The following is a 23,751-nucleotide window of genomic DNA, read 5'->3' on the forward strand; positions in this document are numbered from 1 at the left end:
GGAACCAGAACCCAGTACCTTAAAACAACGATTCACAGAAAGCTAAAGGATATCTGTAAACTGCACCAGTGCTGAGGAAACAAGACAACAGCTGACCAACTGCTCTCAGGTTTCATTCTCACATAAGAAAATAAGAACTAGGAGCAGGAGTCTGGCCCTTCGAGCCGCTCTGCCGTTCAATAAGATCATGGCTGATCTTTTCATGGCCACACAATTCAACAATCCTAGAAACTTCAGACTGCAATTACTTTTACCTTTCTGTCTGTACCAGATATATCCCTTCCACTTTTTATTAAAAGTATTACTTGTGCATGTGTGTGAGAGAGTATCTGTGTATGAGAGAGTGTATGTGTGTGTTTGTGTGTGGTTGTAGGTACATGTGTGAGAGTGTGTCTGTGTGAGTGAGAGTGTGGGTGTGTGAGAGAGCATCTGTGTTTGTGTATGTAACTGTGTATGTGTGAGAGAATGTGTAAATGTGTGTGTGTGTGTGAGATAGAGTGTCTGCGTGTGGATGTGTGTGTGCGTGTAGATGTGTGGGTTAATTGGCTTTTTTGTGCATGTGGGTTTCTTCACTGTGTGCAGGTGTGTACGTGGGTTTGTGTGTGTGTACGTGGGTTTGTGTATGTGCGGGTGTGTATGTGGGTTTGTGTATGTGCGGGTGTGTATGTGGGTTTGTGTATGTGCGGGTGTGAGGGTGTGTGTGTCTGTTTGATGTCACCATCTTCTCAGGTTTATTTTGGTAATAAAATTCATCTTTCATTCAAGAAAATCTGGTAATATGCCTTTCATGTTTTGGCTATGCTAATTACATTTTAATTGAAATGGGTGAAAGTAAGGTGCAAAAAAAAAGTTTTTGTTGTGATGAACCTAAAGGGGAAGGGGTTGAAAAAGGAATGGAGCCAATTCCCCGTCCTCACGTGTTCACAACAAATGTAGGGAGGGATTGTTGCATGGTGCTTTAATATTACAGCGTGGTCACTCATGTGCACATTTTAAAAAGAACATTTCTTGTTGTGCAGTAAACGCTCCCCAGCCAAGGACACCACATCCCGGCAATGAGCAACTTTTGAAAGATCCTTGTCCCTGGAAGGCAGCCCGTACCTGGAAGGGGATCAGGAGATTCAGGGGCTCACCAACTCGGCGGATGTATGTCTGCTTCAGCTGCCGAGGAAGGCGAATCTTCGGAGGTTCTGAAAGAGACGACCAACAGAGAACAGAATGATGAGCAAGTTACAGCATCATCTGTATGTGAGGGGAGCTTTTACAGTCATAGAGATGTACAATATGGAAACAGACCTTTAGGTCCAACCTGTCCATGCCAACCAGATATCCCAACCCAATCTAGTCCCACCTGCCAGCACCCGGCCCATATCCCTCCAAACCCTTCCTATTCATATACCCATCCAAATGCCTCTTAAATGTTGCAATTGTACCAGCCTCCACCACATCCTCTGGCAGCTCATTCCAGACATGTACCACCCTCTGCATGAAAAAGTTGCCCCTTAGGTCTCTTTTATATCTTTCCCCTCTCACCCTAAACCTATGCCCTCTAGTTCAGGACTCCCCGATCCCAGGGAAAAGACTTTGTCTATTTATCCTATCCATGCCCCTCAATTTTGCAAAACCTCTATAAGGTCCAGGGAAAACAGCCCCAGCCTGTTCAGCCTCTCCCTGTAGCTCAAATCCTCCAACCCTGGCAACATCCTTGTAAATCTTTTCTGAACCCTTTCAAATTTCACAACATCTTTCCGATAGGAAGGAGACCATAATTGCATGCAATATTCCAACAGTGGCCTAATCAATGTCCTGTACAGCCACAACATGACCTTCGAACTCCTGTACTCAATACTCTGACCAATAAAGGAAAGCATACCAAACGCCTTCTTCACTATCCTATCTACCTGCGACTCCACTTTCAAGGAGCTATGAACCTGCACTCCAAGGTCTCTTTGTTCAGCAACACTCCCTAGGACCTTATCATTAAGTGTATAAGTCCTGCTAAGATTTGCTTTCCCAAAATGCAGCACCTCGCATTTATCTGAATTAATCTCCATCAGCCACTTCTCAGCCCATTGGCCCATCTGGTCAAGATCCTGTTGTAATCTGAGGTAACCTTCTTCGCTGTCCACACTCTCCTTCCCTCTCATGTACAAACACTCTCTCCTTTCACTAGCACTGGTGCACACACGTGCACTCTCACATTTATGCACACTTGCACTCAGGTGCACTTTCACATTCGTGTGCCCTTTCTTTCTCACACACATACACACACACACAGATAGACACAAACACAGACAGATACACACAGAGACACACAAACACATACAAATGGAGGCAAATGTGGGAAACATGTGAAATGTATACGTTTGGAAGAATGAGGGGCATCTGATAGAAATATATAAAAATTCTAACAAGATTAGACAGACTAAACAGGGGAAGGATGTTCACAATGACCTGGAGTCCAGAAGCAGGGAGGCACTGACCAAGGATAATGTTTAGAAAAGGGGGCATATTCTTTAAGATGAGAGGAGAGATATTTAAAAACACCATGAAATGCAAATGTTTTACACAGACGGTGGTTCACATGTGGAGTGAACTTCCTGAGAAAGTGGTGAATGCACGTACAGTTACAACATTTATAGACATTTGCATACGTACCTTAAAAGGAGAGGTTTGGAGGGATATGGGCCAGGAGTAGGCAGGTGGGACCAGTTTAGTTTGGGATTATGTTCAGCATGGACTGGTTGGACTGAAGGGTCTGTTTCTGTACTGTATGACTATTTCGGACTGAGATGTCACAGAGGAACACTGGTGCACACGGATACACACACAGAAAACTATAGATGTATACATGGTGACATCCACAGCTTAATGTAGCCTCAGACATGAGGAGCCTCTCCTGTGTATACTAAGAGCCTAAATACACATCTCCTCAGCAGCCAGCAGCAACACCACGATAAAGTGGAACTGAATCTCCCAGCCTCTCCAGCCAGAGGACTTAACTTTTCATCATATAATCTCCCTGTTGCTGCGAGCTACAGAGGGGGGTACATTTACCCTCGGCCTGCCTCCAGTCTTGCTAGAGGCCAACACTTCTCAGACAGAAAGGGCTGCTCACCCACCACCTCTTTGACCAGGATGGCTGTGGTCAGACAGATCGGAGGGCTTTCACCAGCCACGTTCACCGCCTTTACCCTCACAAAGATCTTCTCTCCTGTCGGCAGGCCATTAATGGTGTACTTGGTTTTATCGGTCAGCTCAGGGTTTGCCACGATCCATTCGTTAGCTGGATTAAAACAGAAACAAGAAAGAGAAATAACTCTGTTTCATGTGTTGCTGAACAAAGAGACCGGGGAGTGCAGGTTCATAGCTCCTTGACAGTGGAGTCGCAGGTAGATAGGATAGTGAAGAAGGTTTTTGGTATGGTAGTCTTTATTGGTTAGAGTATTGGGTACAACAGTTGTGAGCTGAAAATTTGTTGCTGGTTAAAGCACAGCAGGTCAGGCAGCATCCAAGGAACAGGAAATTCGACGTTTCGGGCCCGAAACGTCGAATTTCCTGTTCCTTGGATGCTGCCTGACCTGCTGCGCTTTAACCAGCAACAAATTTTCAGCTCTGATCTCCAGCATCTGTAGACCTCACTTTTTACTACAACAATTGGGAGGTCATGTTGCAGCTGTACAGGACATTGGTTAGGCCACTTTTGGAATATTGTTTGCAATTCTGATCTCCTTCCTATCGGAAGGATGTCGAGAAACTTAAAAGGGTTCAGAAATGATTAACAAGGATGTTGCCAGGCTTGGAGGATTTGAACTATAAGGAGAGGCTGAACAAGCTGAACGTTTTCCCTGGAGCGTCAAAGGCTGAGGGGTGACTTCATAGAAGTTTATAAAATCATGAGGGGCATGGTTAGGGTAAATAGACAAGGTATTTTCTCTGGGGTGGGGGAGTCCAGAACTAAAGGGCATTGGTTTAGAGTGAGAGGAGAAAGATATAAAAGAGACCTAAAGGGCAACATTTTCACTCAAAGGGTGGTACATGTATGGAATGAGCTGCCAGAGGAAGTGGTGGAGGCTGGTACAATTACGACATTTAAAAGGCATTTGGATGGGTATATGAATAGGAAGAGTTTGGAGGGATATGGGACTAAATTAATTTAGAATATCTGGTCAGCTGGCTGAGTTAGATTGAAGGGCCTGTTTCCCTGCTGTACATCTCTATGATTCCAGGTAAAATCAAAACTGTTATCAAATAAAATGTACAGTAGCTCTCAGGAAGAATGTACAAGCTTTAGAGGGAGTGCCGTGCAGATTCACCAGAATGATTACAGGGCTCAAAGGATTAAACAGTGCACCTTTCACAGACTGAGCTTATAGTCACTTAGAATAATAGAGTCATAGAGATGTACAGCATGGAAATAAATTCTTCAGCCCAACTTGTCTATGCTGACCAGATATCCTAACCTAACCTAGTTCCATATGTCAGCACTTGGCCCATCTCCCTCTATCTCTGAGGGAATCTTGTGTGTTTCAATAAGGTCTGAAAATGTGTTGCTGGAGAAGCGCAGCAGATCAGACAGCATCCAAGGAACAGGCAATTCAACGTTTCGGGCATATGCTCGAAACGTCGAATTTCCTGTTCCTTGGATGCTGCCTGACCTGCTGCTCTTTTCCAGCAACACATTTTCAGCTCTGATCTCCAGCGTCTGCACACCTCACTTTCTCCTGTTTCAGTAAGGTGTCCTCCCATTCTCCTAAATGCCAATGAGTATTTGTCAGCTTTGACAAAGGGTCAGTTAGACTCGAAACATCAGCTCTTTTCTCTCCTTACAGATGCTGCCAGACCTGCTGAGATTTTCCAGCATTTTCTCTTTTGGCCAATGAGTATTTCGATGGTATTCTTGTCCATACTCAAAAGTCCTAAAATTCCATTTAACCTAAATGTCAGGCTACAAAGAAAAAGTTACTCAAAACCCTCAGATGATATGATCCAGGAAGGCAGTAATGGATGACTGATTGGTGGAGTTTTGGAGAATTAGGGGAAATTGGACAATAGTTCCCAAGGCACTGGAAGGTTCCTTGCTTCATGTCTGACTCACACGCAGACACATTGATACAAAAAGAGATCACTGTTATTGGCCAATGACAATATCATTATTGAATCATGTGACTATCAGGGTGCTAGAATCTCAAGGCGGACTTTATCCTGTTTTTGCCCAGGCGTTCTTACATACGTTAGCTATTGCTGAAGTTTCCTGTGGGTTGAGGAAGAAATGGGATGGGTTTACTAGGATGTGCCTGGTATGGAGGGAATGTCTTACAAGGAAAGGCTGAGGGCACTGAGACTGTTTTCATTGGAGAGAAGAAGGAGGTTGAGAGGTGACTTAATTGAGACGTATAAGATAATCAGAGGATTAGATAGGGTGGACAGTGAGAGCCTTTTTCCTTGGATGGTGAAGGCTAACATGAGGGGACATAGCTTTAAATTGAGGGGTGATAGATTTAGGGCAGATATCAGGAATAGTTTCTTCACTCAGAGAGTAGTAGAGGCGTGGAACGGCCTGCCTGCAACAGTAGTAGACTCGCCGACATTAAGGGCATTTAAATGGTGATTGGATAAGCATATGGATAATAATAGAACGGTGCAGGTTAGATGGGCATCAGAGTATTCTCACAGGTCTGCGCAACATTAATGTTCTATGTTCTATGGACTTACTTCCTTCGAGGCAGTACTCAATACGATAACCATCCAGTCCTGCTGCTCCAATGCGCTCAGGGGGCCTCCATTTCAGAGATACACTGGTGTCTGTCACACCATCACATGCGAGGAGTGTGGGTTCACTGGTTGGGGCTGGAGAGAACAAAACAAATACAGGACAGTTCACAGTAAGGCTTGGTGTTTGACCACACAGAAAAATGTGGAGAATAGCCACTTTGCAAATGGTGTCAATATAAACCAAGTGATAACTCTTGCTTCAAAATTTACATTGGGAAACCAATAGTGTTGCACACCACAGCTGGCCCATGTCAAAGAACCTGGCACATGATGTGTAACCATGGAATCTACCTGATATGGGAGATTACCCGGGTGATGCCTATCCACAAAGAACAAGGTAACTCAGGCAGTTATTACCCTGCTCACTGCCTCCAAATCTATCACATGATGCAAGGATTTAATGAAAATGCCATCAAGAACTCCTATTTACCAAATGCCTGCCCTTCAATCATTAGTTGGGCTTTTTGCCAGAGTCCTCTGACTCCAACACACTTTGCAGCATTAACCGAGACATGAACACAGTAGCTGTAGAGGTAATGAGAGTAAATGTTCAATACCCAACGGGGTAACACACAAAGGAATTTAGACAAAATGGAGGTCAAAGTAAAAATCCCCCGGTGCCAGATCAAAGCTAACCCAAAGGAAGATGGTTGAGATTGTTGAAGGTTAGTCATTGCAGCCATGGTAGATCACCACAAACGTATCTTAGGAAGTTTCTATAGCCCAAGAATCTTCAGTTGCTTCATCAACAACTGCTAATCTCTCAAAAAGTAGACCTTATGAAAACTTGCCCAGGTGTGCCCCTGTACACAAATCCAACCCAACCAATTAACACCCCATCAGTCTACTCTCAATCATCAGTAAAGTGATGTCATCAACAGTACTAATGGGCAGCACCTGTTCAGCGACACCCAGTTTGGGATCCACCAGGGCCACTCAACTTCTGAGTTACAGCCTTGGTCTTTACATGGACAAAAGTACTGAATTCTAGAGGGGAGGGGAGAGTGACAGCCCTTGACATTGAGGCTGCATTCGACAGAATGTGGCATCAAGGAGCACTGGCAAAACAGGAATGGGTGGAAATCAGGGCAGAACTGTCTGCTGGTTAGAATCAAGCCTAACACAAAGGAAGATGGCTGTGGTTGGTGGAGGTCAGTCATCTCAACTACAGGACATCTCTGCAGGAGTTCCTCTGGGTAGTGTCCTTGGCCCAACCATCTTCGGCTACTTCATCAATGACCTTCTCTCAATTGAAAATGTGTTGCTGGTTAAAGCACAGCAGGTCAGGCAGCATCCAAGGATTCCTGCTGTGCTTTAACCAGCAAGAATTTCCTATTCCTTGGATGCTGCCTGACCTGCTGTGCTTTAACCAGCAACACATTTTCAACTGTGATCTCCAGCATCTGCAGACCTCATTTTTTACCTGACCTTCTCTCAATGTTCAGCACCGTTCAGGTACTGAAGGAGTCCATGGCCAAACGCAGCAAGACCTGGACAAAACCTGGTTTGGAGCTAACAAGTGGCATGACAAGATTCATGCCATTTTTTACCGCTAATGGAGTCAGGTGTTACTAGGGGACATAGCTTTAAATTAAGGGGTGGTAGGTATAGGACAGATGTTAGGGGTAGATTCTTCACACAGCGGGTTGTGAGTTCATGGAATGCCCTGCCCGTATCAGTGGTGAACTCTCCTTCTTTATGGTCATTTAAGCGGGCATTGGATAGGCATTTGGAAGTTATTGGGCTAGTATAGGTTAGGTAGGATTCGGTCGGCGCAACATCGAGGGCCGAAGGGCCTGTACTGCGCTGTATCCTTCTATGTTCTATGTTCTATGTTCTATAAGTGCCCGGCAATGCCCATCTGTAACAAGAGAGAATCTAACCATTTCCACTTGACATTCAATGGTATTACCATCACTAAATCCCCCCATTACTAATGTCCTGGGATTATCATTGACCAGAAACTGAACTGGAGTCACTGAAAAAAGTGACTACAAGGCCAAGTCAGGGAATTGGAATACTGCAGAGAATAAATTACCTCCTGACTCCCCAAAACCTGTCCACTTTACTGACTTATTGGCATTGGCTACCTGAAGGGACAAGGGAAGATGGGTATTTTGTATTCATTCACAGGGTGAGGACGTCACTGGTGAGGACAGCATTTATTGTCCATCCCTAATTGCCCAGAGGGCAGTTAAGAGTCAACCACATTGCTGTGGGACTGGAGTCACATATAGGCCAGAGCAGGTAAGGATGGCAATTTCCTTCCCTAAATAACTTTAGTGAGCCAGATGGGGTTTTTCCTGACAATTGACAACAGGTTCATGGTCATTGTTAGACTCTTAATTCCCAATTGTTACTGAATTCAAATTCCATCATCTGTCGTGGCAGGATTTAAACCAAAGCCCCAGAACATTGCCGGGGAAACAGTTCAGTGATAGTACCACTGTGCCATCACCTCCCCTATGGCAAAAAGGAGCACCACTCCATGTGGGTTTCCCTGCTAGTCACATGCTTTCCTGACTTGGGTATTTATCGCCATTCCTTACTGTCCCAGAGGAAATATCCTGAACATCCTCAGGTACCACTGTCATAGGAGTCCTGACACTCGAGGGTTTCATGAAGAAAGCTCTTTATTACCTTCTCAGGGGGCAAGCGGAGAGTGATTATATGAACCAACATGATGGACAGAAATAAGGCCAGAGCCCCACACTTTATGAAATCTTACCAAGAGGGATAAATGCTTTTGATGGCTCACTGGGTTTGGACATTCCAATGGTGTTGACAGCAAACACTCGCACTTCATAAGGAATCCCTTCAATCATGTTCTTGGGTTCAAAGGTCATTTCTTTACAAAGGTCAAAGTTGAGTCTCATCCATCGAGAGCTTTGTTTCTTCTTCCTCTCAATGATGTACCCTAAATACAAGACAGAGCAGCGACTCAGTGTCTACACAGCCACTCACCCCTCAATATATGAACAGAACCTCACCGCAGTCACATCACCCTGACCCCACCATCATACAACAGTGCAATGCCTGCAAATTTCTTGAGCAAAGAGACAAAAAAAGGTCTTCAGTGAGATGAAAGAATCATAGAATTGCTATGATATAGAAGGAGGCCATTCGGCCCATTGTGCCTGTACTGGCTCTTCAAAGAGCATCATTCCCTCGTGCCAAGCTCCAGTCTATATTTCCCAAACCCCGGCACACCATTACTATCCCAATAACCATCCACTGTCCCTCCTGAGTGCCTCGATTGGTTCTGCTCCTATCACGTTTCCAGGCTGTGCATTCCAGACCCTTGCTGGGGTGAGAAAAGAATTCTTCTCCAAATACCCTTGCTTTGTTCACCCATCACTTTAAACCCATGCCCCGCTCGTTCTGGTAGCTTTTACGAGTGGGTACAGCTTCTCCCTATCTACCATCTCCAGCACGCTCATGGATTTCAAAACCTCAATCAGATCTCCTCTTAGCCTTCCTCTCTCTAAGGAGCTCAGTCCCAACTTCTTCAGTCTAACCTCAGATATAAAGTTGCTCATCCAAGAACTCATTTTTGGAAAAGGAAGAACATAGAATTAGAACACCTTCTACCACCTCAGGACATCACCATACATTTTACAGCCAATTAAACATCTCCTTAAAGCTGCCAATTTTCAGAGCCAAACATATTGTCACTATCACAACGGTGTTCACGGGAGATGGCCAAGTGAAAGTCACCAGCTATGTTTCTGACATTAAAACATCGAATGCATTTTATTAGGAATTTTATTGATTGTAAAACCCTTTGGGACATCTTGAAGTCTTGAAATGTGTTAGATAGAAGCAGGGATTTCCATTTTCAGCCCTTGACGTTTGATTCCAACCTTCCTGGGGTGTCTCAGACCCTTGAATTACCTAAAATCGGGGAGCTTCCATCATAGTCAGGAGGATTCCACGTCATTGTACACCAGTCACCTCCAACTTCCGTAACTATCGGTGGTGCAGGGGCATCAGGAATATCTTTAGCAAAAAGCATAAAATGTTCAATGTTAGTGGCATTTCCAACAATGTGCAGTTTACATTCTGCAAGGATAGTTCTGTTCTCTGCCTGGAATGGACTCCAGCTACTGAGTGGTCCCACATACTGGCTACAGTGGGCTGAATCTCATGGCAGTGACTGGAACTCAGCTACCACTTAGCACGAGCTCCATGTTGTAGAAAGAACACAGTGTGACACACAGCAACTCTTATTCCCATTGCCAGAATCAATTACTCAGCACCCCGTCTCAATAGCTCCTTTCTAATAAAACATTTCCCTGAACCCCAAACACAAGATAGTCTTCAGTTTCTGCTCCCTTTGTTTCCAACAGGAGAACCACCCAAACCTGCACCCCAACCCAACCCACACCAGTTACCCACTCGAACATCACACAATGAACAAGCCCTGGATTTTCCAGCCGCTCCTCAGAGACTCAGTCCTGGCACCTACACTTTAACCCTTCTTATAGTAACACTCACCACAGAGAGTGTTAAACATCTTCCGGTGTTCCTACCCAATGTAGTCTACGAGGAGAATGCTGGTAAGTGGAGTTGAAATGCCCATCAGCCATGATTGAATGGCGGAGTGGACTCGATGGGCCGAATGGCCTTACTTCCACTCCTATGTCTTATGGTGAATTCCAGGACAGCAGGAATGTTGTTAGAGTCATAGAGTGTTGTTCCAGGAAACATTGTGAGAGAGTCCAACACTTCCATTCAAATGGGCCAATGACATGCAATCTGAGAATAAGAGGCATTGTAGTATATCCTGGGGTATTAGGAGATATCAGGAGGTTTTGAGTACTATTGTAAGATACCAATTCCATCAAGGTGGCACAGTGGCTCAGTGGTTAGCACTGCTGCCTCACAGCGCCAGGCTCAATTCCAGCCTCGGGCAACTGTCTGTGTGGAGTTTGCACATTCTACTCGTGTCTGTGTGGGTTTCCGCCGGGTGCTCCGGTTTCCTCCCACAATCCAAAGATGCGCAGGTTAGGGTGGATTGAGCATGCTAAGTTGCCCACACTGTTCCGGGATGTGTAAGGTAGGTGGATTACCATGGGAAATGTGGAATTACAGGGATCGAATAGGATGCTCTGAGGGTTGGAATGGACTTGATGGGCCAAATGGTCTCCTTCCACTCTGTAGGGATTCTATGATCACTCATAAAGTGTCCATCAGGTCACAGTGGGACCGTAGAGTGGGGGGAATGGAGTGAGGCCGGCAATATTTTGAATGGAGTGAGACCGGGGAGTCAGGGGTGGGTGGGGGGGGGAGGAAATTGAGGCTGAGGAATGTGGCTGAGGAGTGGGGGATAGGAATAAGGCCGGGGAGTGGGGGAGGGGGGGAAATGAGGCTGGGGAATGGGGGATGGGACTGAGGCTGGGGAGTGGGGAAATAGAGTGAGACTGGGAAGTGGGGGATAGGAATGAGGCCGGGAGTGGATGATGGGAATGAGGCCGGGTGTGGGGGAATGGAATTTTTGCTTGGGATGTTGCCAATTTACCTTTCAATTGCATTAGCATCAGAATAATCCTATTAAAAATCTAATTAACAGGGTCTGGGTAATCTGGTGTTGAGTGGCCCCTTCCTAATTGCCCCTGGAGAATGTCAATAGCCCCACGGAGGTATAGTTCCATCGTGTTTATGTTACTTATTGCATTTGCTCATGGAATGTGGGCATCGTTGGCTAGGCCAACATTTGAAATCCATAATTGCCCTCAGATGGTGATGATGAGCTGCCTTCTAGAACCATTGCAGTCCTTGTGGTGTTAGTAGACCCACAATGACATTAGGGAGGGACTGCTGAGCGATTTTAACCTAGCGGCAGAGAAAGCATGGTGATATACTTGCAAGTCCATGGTGAGTGACTTGGAGGCTGTGGTGTCCTCTCTACCTCTGCTGCCTGTGTCCTCCTAAAGTGCTCAAGGTCAGGGGTTTGGAATGTATTGTTGAAGGAGCCTTGGGGAGTATCAGCGGTGCATCCTGTAGGTAGGACACACTGTTGCTACTGAGTGTCCGTGGTGGAGGGAATGGAGGATTGTTGACATAGTAGCTTGAGTGTGATGGAATACTCCCCACTTGCCTGGATGGGTGCAGCTCCAACAACACTCAAGCAGGTTGACAACATCCAGGACAAAGCAGCCGCTGATTGACACTACATCTACAAGCATCCACTCCCTCCACCACCGATGCTCAGTAGCAACAGTGTGTAATATCTAGAAGATGCCCCACAGAAATTCACCAAAGATCCTCAGACAGCACCTTCCAAACCCACAACCACTTCCATCTGGAAGGACAAGGGCAGCAGACACATGGGAACTCCACCCTTTCCAAGTTCCCCTCTCAGCCAGTCACCATCCTGACTTGGAAATACATCGCCATTCCTTCACTGTCACTGGGTCAAAATCCTGGAATTCCCTCCCTAAGGGCATTGAGGGTGTTTGTTACACTAAACAGAGTGTGGTGGTTCAAGATGGCAGCTCACCTTCTCAAGGTCAATTAAAGACAGACCATAAATACCAGCCCAGCCAGGGACATCCACATCTCATTCTTGATTAAAGGACCATTCTCATAAATCTTGAGTGTCTCTTCTCCAAGGCTTTGACCTCCCTCCCTAAAGCCTGATAGCTAGAATTAGAGACCATTCTCCAACTGAGACTCTGACCTGTGATACATGAAGTTTCACCACAATTTCCCTGACTCAGTGCTACACTATACACCTCTGTTAAAATAGCCATAGACCCTGCATATTGCTTTTCCAAATTGTTTTCATAACTTGTCCACCTATCATTACCAGGTTCCTTCCATGCACCCACAAGTCTCTCTGCTCTTGCAGCATTTTCACATGTCCTGCTGCCTCTGCTTATTCTTTGTCCCAAACTGAAAAAATCCACTTCCCGAAGGAAGAGCACCAATCACAGTATCCCAGAATGGTACAACACGGAGAGACTGGCTCATTCAGTCTACGGTGGATCTTACGAAAAGCTAGAGTCTAGATTAGAGTGGTGCTGGAAAAGCACAGTAGGTCAGGCAGCATCCGAGGGGCAGGAAAATCGATGTTTCGGGCAAAAGCCCTTCATCAGGAATGCCCGAAACATCAATTTTCCTGCTCCTCCGATGCTGCCTGACCTGCTGTGCTTTTCCAGCACCACTCTAATCTGGACTCTGATTTCCAGCATCTGCAATACTCACTTTTGCCTTACAAAAAGCCTGATGAAGGGCTTTGGCCCGAAACGTCAAATTTCCTGTTCCTTGGATGCTGCCTGACCTGCTGCGCTTTAACCAGCAACACATTTTCGGCTTACAAAAAGCAAGCTAGTCAGCTCCAATTTCCCCATATCCCCAACATATTTTTCTCTTTGAGTGTTTATCGCATCTCCTTCCAAAGTTGCTTCTGAGTTTGCATTCATCACCTGAACCCTGTGTTGGGCAAGGTTTTGTCTTGTCCTGTCTGTTCTTGTGTTGACAATCATCTTGAATCGGTCACCAACCATTTAGCCAAAAGGAACAATTTCTTTTAGTTTAATCGATCTAAACCCTTCATAATCCTTTGATACAGGGAGTGAAACAGCGGAGGGATTGTCTATTTGTTGTCCTCACTTACCGACCACCTTTATTTTCAGCTGAGCACTGTCTTCCCCAGCTTCATTCTGCACCACAATCTTGTACGAGCCTGAGTCATCTTTCTCAGCGAGATCAATCACCAGTGAAGTGTGATCAGAGAATGATTCCGCTCTTACCCGGCCCCCTGTTTCCATAATTGCCTACGAGACACAACACATTACACATCAATACACCCTCACCATAATACAACTTAGACAAATGTAGCAGCTTTAAAGAACAAAGAACAAAGAAAATTTACAACCCAGGAACAGGCCCTTCGGCCTGAGCTGATCCAAATCCACTGTCTAAACCTGTCAGTCAATTCCCAATCATCTGTATCCCTCTGCTCCCCACCTACTCATGCATCTCTCCAGATGCATCTTAAATGAATCTACCATGCCTACCTCTACCACCTCTGCTGGCAACACGTTCCAAACCCCCACCACCCTCTGTGTGAAGTACTTGCCGTGTGTATCCCCCTTAAACTTTCCACCTCTCACCTTGAAAGCATGACCTCTCGTTAGTGAATGGTCAAATACCAATTTGTCTTTTATTGAGAATTCTAGACATTTGGCATTATTTGGAGGAAGAGCTTTGCTGCTATCTACAGCATCACAGAGAAAGGGAACTGTGCAACAGCTACAGTAAGAGCAACTCCCCAAGCTTCCTTCAGTAGCATATACCAAATCCAAGACCACTTCCATCTAGAAGGACAAGGGCAGCAGATACATGGGAACACCACCCCTGCAAGTTCCCCTCCAAGCCACTCATCATCTTGACTTGGAAATATATCGCCGTTCCTTCAGTGTCGCTTGGTCAGAATCCTGGAATTCCCTCCCTAAGGACATTGTGGGTCTACCCCGACACACACTGCAACGGTTCAAGAAAGCAGTTTCTCCAGAGCAGTTCAGAATGGGCAATAAATTCTGGTCCAGCCCACATTCCAACATGATTAAATATTTGTTTTCATAAATAATGTCAAACATTTCTTGAAAGGAAAAGAAATCCCACAACTTCGTTCTGAGGTCGGAATTTTCAGATGGAGTGATTAAACCTCATGCAGCAAGGAATCTCGGGATTTTGGGATTCATTCGTAAATTCACAAATGCTCTTATGTTCTTCCAATACAGAACATAGAACAGTACAGCACAGTATGGGTCCTTCGGATCTCAAAGTTGTTCCAACCTTTTGTTCTTCCTAGAGTTCTTCCTACTCTAAGATCAAACCATATACCCTTCATTGTACTATTTTCCATGTGCATATCCAAGAGTCGCTTAAATGTCCCTAATGTCTCTGACTCTACTCCCACTGCTGGCAGTACATTCCATACACCCACCACTCTGCGTGTAAAGAACCTACCTTTGACATCTCCCCTAAATCTTCCTCCAATAACCTTAAAATTATGCCCCCTTGTTATAGATATTTCTGTCATGGGAAAAGGTCTCTGGCTATTCACTCTATCTACGCCTCTTAACATCCTGAAACCTCTATCAAATCACCTCTCATCCTTCTTCACTCCAATGAGAAAAGCCCTAGCTCCCTCACCCTTTCTTCATAAGACATGCCCTCCAGTTCAGGCGGCATCCTGGTAAATCTCCTCTGCACCCTCTCTGAAGCTTCCACAGCCGTCCTGTAATGGAGTGACCAGAACTGAACACAATATTCCATGTGTGGTCTAACCAGGACTCTATAGAGCTGCAGCATAACCTTGTGACTCTTAAACTCAATCCCCCTGCTAATGAAAGCCAACACACCATACGCCTTCTTAACAACCCTATCAACCGGGGTGATAAGGTTGAGCAACGTATGGACATGGACCCCAAGATCCCTCTGTTCCTCCACACTGTCAAGAACCCTGCCTTTAATCCTGTAATCTGCATTCAAATTCACACTTTTCCAGGTTGAACTCCATTTGCCGTTTCTCAGCCCAACTCTACATCCTGTCAATGTCCCGTTGCAACCTACAAAGCCCTCCACACCATCCACAACTTCACCAACCTTCATGTCATCGGCAAACTTATTAACCCACCTTTTGACTTCCTCATCCAAGTCATTTATAAAAATCACCAAGAACAGAGGTCCCGGAACAGATCCCTGCAGAACACCACTGGTCACTGAGCTCTAGGCTGAATACTTTCGATCTACCAACACCCTCTGTCTTCTATGGGCCAGCCAACTGTACATCCAGTCAAATTTCCCTGTATCCAAGGCCTCCTTACGTTCTGAATGGGCCTGCCATGGGGAACCTTATCATGTGCCTTTTTTTTAAATGAGAGATGTATTTTTTTTTATTCAATCATGGAACATGGATATTGCTGACTAGGCTAGTATTCTTTTTTATGTATATATTGAAAAAAAAAATCCCTTTTAACAAAAACACAAATCAGAAAAAAAACTAAATTATAAACGTACAAAAGTACAGAAAAGTAGAAATGATATTGTACTATTATGTTTTTACAGTAACATTAACAATAAACTATTCTCCAAGATACAGTCAACTCATATTTACCTGACTTAAACAAAATTAGCATAGACTCAAATTAAATGAAATAATACTAAATTAAATTACAATTCAACAACATTAACTTACACTCCATTGTCTCACATTATATTACATAACTCCACTCGACGCATCTCCACCAAGGCTCCTGTCCATGGGAGCAACAGTAATTATACCCGTATTTCCTAGGCCTCAGCACCCCCCACAACTCCCGCCCCCACTGCAGTCCCTGGATCACCATATACAGCCCTCATGGCTATATCAAGGCCCTAATCAATACCGCCAACAGATCCATGACTATATAATTTAGAAAGGGCCGCCATGTCATATAGAATCCCTCCATTCCATGGTGCACCATACTTGTCACATGATCCTGAGGGACGTGTTCCATCACTAGTCTATGCCATCCTGCAAACCTGGAGGTTTTTCTGATATCCAGTTCATTCGGGTGTTCTTCCTCACACAGTGCATCAGGATATTAAACAACCTCTTCCCATGCTCACCCAGAGAGGGAAGGTTCAGTAATCCCAAGAGGAGGGACACCAGATCCCTCCTGATGAAGGGCTTATGCCCGAAACGTCGAATTTCCTGTTCCTTGGATGCTGCCTGACCTGCTGCACTTTAAGCAGCAACAGAGTTTCAGCTTCACACCAGATCCCCCCTAACTTCCACTTGCCAACATATGGCAACAGGGTGCCTATTTGATATTTCTTCAAATCCGGGAGATCCCCACCAACGCCCCCCGGGATCTCTACCTTCCCCACCCCCACTCCCTGGCCATCCCACCCACCCCCCACATCCTGCAACTTGGTAAATTTAATTAAGGGACGCCTACGGCACCAACTAAATGATCCCAGCCACTCCACCAATCTCCGCAGCACCTGTTTGAGTATTAATAGTGGGAGCATCCTCACAGGGTATAACAACTGAGGGGGAACATTCACTTTAATCCAGGCTAAAAGGCCTAGCCAAGACATGGGCAGTCCCTCCCATTGCTGCAATCCCTCCTGCTTTACTCTCTCAAACAGCTGCACAAAGTTAGCTCTGTACAGCTGCTGGAAGCGAGGGGTAATAAAACTTCCCAGATAAAGAAAACCTTTCTGTGATCGCCTAAAGGGAAATTCCATTCCACCTTCCACCTTCGATACTTCCACCAACCCCTCACGGACATGACTTCCTATTTTGTAAAATGTATCCCGAAAAGCTACCGAACACTTTAATTTTTTGGATTATCTGTGGTATGGATTTTTCAGGGCTAGCTGAAATCAAAAGGACATTGTCAGCATAGAGAGTGGGTTTGTGTTCCCCAAATCCCACCTTTGGTGCCATTATTTCGGGGTCTTTTTAGATAGCTCTGCCAGTGGTTCAAGTACCAAGGTGAACAGTAGCAGTGACAAGGGACATCCCTGTCGGCTGCCCCTCCCCATACCGAAATTGCTCAATTTAACCCCATTTGTAATAACTGTCACCTTAGGATCTTTATGTATCACTGACAGCCACTGGTGAAGGCCCCTTCCAGACCAAAACAATCTAGAACAGCAAAGGGATACAACCATTCCACCCAATCCAAAGTCTATTCTGCATCCAGGTAGACCACCAAACTGGGACTCATTCTAGGCTGACATATTGGCACTTTATTCAACGCCCACCTGATATTATTGGAGGAGCTGTGACCCTTGATCAAAACCCATCTGGTCCTCTTTTATAATAATGGGCAGCAACTTCTCCAACCTCTTTGATAGAGTTTTAAAATCCACATTCAACAACGAGATGGGTCTATACGATATGCAATCCTCAGGGTCTTTCCCTTTCTTTAAAATAAGAGAGATATTAGCCCTTCTAAGACATTCCTGGCTATGTGAGTAACTATACATCTCCAGCAGTGGTTCAGCCAACATGTGTATGAACTTCTTGTAAAATCTACTTGGGAATCCCCCTGGACTGGGTTTCTTAGCATCTTGGAGCTGCCTTACTGCCTCTTGCACCTCCTGTACTGTCAGAGGTGCATTTAAAAGGGAGGCCTGATCTGTGTTTATACCAGGGAGGTCCATGCTTTCCAAAAAAGGATTCCATTCTCACATTTCCATCCCCACATCCCTCCGGTCATTATAACTCTGTATAGAACTCCCGGAATCTGGCATTGATCTTTCTCAGTTCACAAGTGACATTGCCCGCTCTCTCCCTGACAGACACAATGGACTGTGCAGCACTTTTCTTCCTAGCCAGGTAAGCCAGTTATCTACCTGGCTTATCCCCATATTTAAACAGCCTTTGCTATGCAAAGGAGACCTCTCTCTTCACCGCTTGTGTGAGCACTGAGTCCAGAGCAGCCCGGAGATCCATGAGCCATTGCAACTTAACCATGGCTGGGGTGTAATAAGCTGACACGGCTGCCTTCAGCCAGGCCTCAAGCATCTGCTGCTGCCCTGCTCCGTCTCCTTCTCATTACCGAGTATGAAATAATCATTTCTCTTAAGAATGCTTTAGTGGTTTCCCAGAGCACTGATGGATAGCTGGATGTACCCCGATTGAATTCCCAAAAAGCCCTGAACTCCCTTGTGATATACTGGACAAAGTTGTCATCCTTCAACAGAAGCAGATCCATGTGCCACTGCCGCGCACCCTACTCCACTACCCTTGGTCTTACCATCTAAATATATTACTGCATGGTCTGAAATAGTTATGCTCCCAATCCTGCAGGCTAACACCAAATCCAAACAAGCCAACGGAACAAAGAACTTGTCAATTCCTCCATGGCAATTGTGTGGGTTGGAGTTGAAGGTAAAGACCCTCCCATTTGGGTGGAGGGACTTCCACACATCCACTAGCCCAAGCACCTCACACAAGTCCATTAATTATCTAGACGGCCAAGGTGTACCTAACAGCCCTTTTGGCGTCCTGTCTACCCCAGGGACAGTGAGAGTCTCCTCCTATGATTGTATGGTGCACCCCAAGAGCCATTAATGTAGAGACTACATCAACTAAGAATTTGAGAGAATGTGCTGGGGGACAGTAAACGTTCAGGATGCCATACTTTTCTCTGTGTACCAGAGCCTTGTGAATGATGAACCGTCCAAACCCATCCTTGATTTGATCTATCACCTGAAATGGGAGGTTCTTTCATACCATGGCCACTCCTCTGCTTTTGGAGTTAAAGGAGGAAAAGAATACCCTATCATATCCCCCCCCCCTCCCCCCCCCGCTGTAACTTCAGATGTTCCCCATCTGTCAAATGCATCTCTTGTAACATCATGAGCCCAACACAGCAGACTGTTCAGAGTGCTGCCATCTTGAATCTCCCCATCAAATGCCTTTCTAAAATCCATGTACACCACATCCACTGCTCTACCTTCATCAATGCCTTTCTAAAATCCATATACACCACATCCACTGCTCTACCTTCATCAAATGCCTTTCTAAAATCCATGTACACCACATCCACTGCTCTACCTTCATCAATGCCTTTCTAAAATCCATATACACCACATCCACTGCTCTACCTTCATCAATGCCTTTTGTCACATCCTCAAAAAATTCAATAAGGCTTATGAGGCATGACCTGCCTCTGACAAAGCTATGCTGACCATCTCTAATCAAACCATGGTTTTCCAAGTAATCATAAATCCTGTCTCTCAGAATCCGCTCCAATAATTTGCCCCTCTTACAAATGTAAGACTAACTGGTCTTTAATTCCCAGGATTATCCCTATTCTCTTTCTTGAACAGGGGAATAACATTTGCCACCCTCAAATCATCTTGCACTACTCCAGTGGACATTGAGGACACAAGATCATCGCAGCAATTTCTTCCCTCGCTTCCTGTATACCTTGGGTATATTCCATCTGGCCCAGGGGACTTAGCTATCATTATTACATTAGATTATTTACAGTGTGGAAACAGGCCCTTTGGCCCAACAAATCCACACCGACCCTCCGAAGAGCAACCCACCCAGACCCATTCCCCTACATTTACCCCTTCGCCTAATACTACGGGCAATTTAGCATGGCCAATTCACCTAACCTGCACATCTTTGGACTGTGGGAGGAAACCAGAGCACCCAGAGGAAACCCACACAGACACGAGGAGAATGTACAAACTCCACACAGTCAGTCACCTGAGGCGGGAATTGAACCCAAGTCTCTGGTGCTGTGAGGCAGCAGTGCTAACCACTGTGTCACAGTGCCACCCTAAATGTTTTTCAAAATTTTCAGCATGTCCTCCTTCTTAACATCAACCTGTTCGAGCGTATCAGTCTGTTTCACACTGTCCTCACAAACAGCAAGGTCCCTCTCAGCAGTGAATACTGAAACTAAGTATTCATTAAGGACCTCCCCTACTTCCTCCAACTCCAGGCACAAGTTCCCTCCACTATCCCTGATCGGTCCTACCCTCACTCTGGCCATCCTCTTGTTCCTCACATAAGTATAGAATGCCTTAGGGTTTTCCTTAATCCTACCCTCCAAAGCTTTTTCATGCCCCTTTCTAGTTCTCCTAAGTCCATTCTTCAGGTCCTTTCTGGCTACGTTGTACCCCTCTAGAGCCCTGTCTGATCCTTGCTTCCTCAGCCTTAAGCTAGCTTCCTTCTTCCTCTTGACTAGATGTTCCACATCCCTTGTCACCCAAGATTCCTTCACCCTATCATCCCCTCCTTGCCTCAGTTGGACAAACCAATCCAGCACTATCAGCAAGTGCTCTCTAAACAACCTCCACATTTCTGTTGTGCATTTCCCTGAGAACATCTATTCCCAATTTAGGAGCCCCAGTTCCTGTCTAATAGCATTGCAATGCCGTCTCCACCCCCCCCAATTAAATACTTTCCCATACTGTTTGCTCCTATCCCTCTCCACGAAGGTAGTAAAGGTCAGGGAGTTGTGATCACTATCACCAAAATGCTCTCCCACCGAGAGATCTGACACCTGGCATAGTTTAACCTCCCCTCTAGTCGGCCTATCTAATACTGAGTCAGGAATCCCTCCTGGATACACCTGACAAAATCTGCTCCATCCAAGCTATCTGAACTAAGAGGTTCCATTCAATATTAGGGAAGTTAAAATCACTCATGACAACAACCCTGTTACTTCTGCACCTTTCCAAAATCTGCCTCCCAATCTGCTCCTCCGTATCTCTGTTGCTATTAGAGGACCTGCAGAAAACTCCCAATAGAATGACTGCTCCTTTCTGGTGTCTGACTTCCATCCATACTGACTCAGTGGACAAACCTTCCTGGACGACCTCCCTTTCTGCAGTTGTGATACTATCCCTGATTAGGAATACCATTCTCCCCACCTCTTTTACCTTCCCCATATTCCCTTTGAAACATCTAAAGCTTGGACTATCCAACAACCATTCCTGTCCCTGTGATATCCAAGTATCTGTAATGGCCACAACATCATAGTTCTAAGTACTGATCCATTCTGAGTTCATCACCCTTATTCCTGACATTTCTTGCATTAAAATAGACACACTTCAACCCATCACACTGACTGCACCTTTTCCTTATCAAATGGCTATCCCTCCTCACAGACTCTCTGCACGCTGTATCTGCCTGTTCACTATCTACCCCATCCTCTGATCCGGAGCTCCGGTTCCCATCCCCCTGCCAATCCCATTTAAAACCTCCTGAAGAGTTCTAGCAAATCTCTGCCCAGGTTGGTGACCCTCCAGTTCAGGTGCAACCCATCCTCCTTGTACAGGTCCCTACTTCCCCAGAAGGTATCTCAATGATCCACATACCTGAAGCCCTCCCTCCTACACCAGCTCTGCAGCCACGTGTTCAGCTACACTCACCCTCTGTTCCTAGCCTCATTAGCCTGTGGCACCAGTAGCAATCCTGAAATTACTACTCTGTTCATCCTGCCTTTTAGCTTCCAACCTAACTCCCTATACTGTATTCACTTTTCAGGTCCTCCTCCCTTTTCCAAGCTATGTCATTGGTACCGATGTGTACCACAACTTCTGGCTGCTCTCCCTCCCCTTTAAGAATCCTGTAAACACGATCAGAGATATCCCTGACCCTGATATCTAGGAGGAAACACACCATTTGGGAGTCTCGCTCGCGGGCACACAATCTCCCATCTGTTCTTCTCACCATTGAATCTCCTATCACTATCGCTCTCCTATTCTCTCCCCTTCCCTTCTGAGCTGCAGAGCCAGGCTCAGTGCCAGAAAACTGACTGCGGTGGGTTTCCCCTGGTAGGTCATCCCCTCCAAACAGTAGCTAAAACAGGACACTTATTATTGAGGGGAAAGGCCACAGGGTCTCACTGCACTGTCTGCTTATGCCCTTTCCCTCTCCTGAAAGTCACCCAACTACCTTCATCCTCTAATGTAGATGTGACGACCTCCCTCTAGCTCCTCTCTATCACCCCTCAGCCTTCCAAATTATCCAAAGTTCATCCAGCACCAGCTCTAGTTGCCGAACATGGTCTGTGAGGAGCTGGAGTTGGGTGCATTTCGAGTCATAGAGACATAAACATGTACAGCATGGAAACAGACCCTTCGGTCCAACCCGTCCATGCCGACCAGCTATCCCAACCCAATCTCGTCCCACCTGCCAGCACCCGGCCCATTTCCCTCCAAACCCTTCCTATTCATATACCCATCTAGATGCCTCTTAAATGTTGCAATTGTACCAGCCTCCACCACTTCCTCTGGCAGCTCATTCCATATACGTACCACTCTCAGGTGACCCTTAACCTCCCACATCCTGCAAGAGGAGCATACAACTGCCTAGCCTCCATCCCCTCTGCTCTAAATTATCAGGAGAGATTGAATAAAAGAAAACTAACAAAACAAAACCTTACCTTACTAACCCACCACAGAGAGTTTCTTTGGTTTGAGGAGGAGGACGGGTGAGAGACACTACACTTGTACTGTCTCGGGTTTAGCCCCTGCCCAAATATATCAATTGACGTGCCCAGCAATCCCCATGTCTGTGTCCACTCCTGTTGCATCTTCGCTTCATCTATTCATGAGCTAAGTCTTTAAGAAGGAAAGTTACCTTCCCAGCAGCCCCCGGTCCTCGCTGTCAGCACTCCTGCTGTTGCTGCAAAGCGGATTGGCTGTGTGGGTGAAGGAAGTGACTTACCTTTTCACCTTTCATCCACACAATCCTTGGTATTGGTTCCCCTGTGACTGGGATGTCCAACCGAAGTTTATTTCCAGCCACCACCACAATCTCAGGCGTCTTGGCGAGATGGTCAAGGTGGAGCTTGGGAGCATCTAATGGAGTCAACGTTAAAAAGACAAAAATTAGACACCAAAACCACTACCCATGGAAATACTGATAATCTGTACCCTGCCTTTTCATCTCCTGCAATATTTCATCATTAAGGCTCACCAAACCTGATTGCCATCATAGAGCCAGAGAGATTTCCAACATAGAAAAAGACCCTTCGGTCCATTGTGTCTGCGCTGGTCAAAACAACCTCCCCTAACTATTCTATTCTCATTTTCCAGCACTTCATTGCTTCCTTTTCCAACCATCTTGAACCCAAATCCCCCTCATTCTTGATCCTTCCACCAATGGGAACAGACTGATTGAGACTGTAATCAGTTGATCCCATGCCCAATGGTGTCCTGCCCACGTGAGCGAATTTCCTGGAGATGACCAATCATACGTCCACCAGTTTATATCCCCTTCCTACTGACAGCACATGGACTACACTGCTTCACAAAAGCAGCTCCTGTTTCTCCAGGATAACTAGGGACAGGTAATAAACACTGGGCCAGCCAGCGACGCCCATGGCCCATGGGTGAAAAAAAAATCGATTGCAAAAGGAAAAGATTCTTGGTTATCCGATTGAATAATTCTATGCTGTCAATCAATTTATTTAGTCTAACTTCAATATTTTAATG

General features: G+C 45.7%; 1 protein-coding gene across 8 annotated transcripts in view; it reads right to left on the reverse strand.

The window, feature by feature from the left end:
- Positions 1 to 23,751, reverse strand: part of mybpc1 (myosin binding protein C1) — a 154,027-nt gene that overhangs the window by 21,877 nt on the left and 108,399 nt on the right. For all 8 annotated transcript variants that reach the window (XM_060839610.1, XM_060839609.1, XM_060839608.1 and 5 more), the window contains 7 exons: positions 22,982 to 23,115; positions 13,397 to 13,556; positions 9,670 to 9,774; positions 8,504 to 8,692; positions 5,716 to 5,850; positions 3,119 to 3,286; positions 1,102 to 1,190 (listed from right to left, as the gene is read on the reverse strand). In XM_060839610.1, coding sequence (XP_060695593.1) covers positions 1,102 to 1,190; positions 3,119 to 3,286; positions 5,716 to 5,850; positions 8,504 to 8,692; positions 9,670 to 9,774; positions 13,397 to 13,556; positions 22,982 to 23,115 — 980 coding nt within the window. The remainder of the gene's footprint in view (positions 1 to 1,101; positions 1,191 to 3,118; positions 3,287 to 5,715; positions 5,851 to 8,503; positions 8,693 to 9,669; positions 9,775 to 13,396; positions 13,557 to 22,981; positions 23,116 to 23,751) is intronic.

Source organism: Hemiscyllium ocellatum, chromosome 19, assembly GCF_020745735.1.
Source record: "Hemiscyllium ocellatum isolate sHemOce1 chromosome 19, sHemOce1.pat.X.cur, whole genome shotgun sequence".
Lineage (NCBI taxonomy): Eukaryota > Metazoa > Chordata > Chondrichthyes > Orectolobiformes > Hemiscylliidae > Hemiscyllium > Hemiscyllium ocellatum.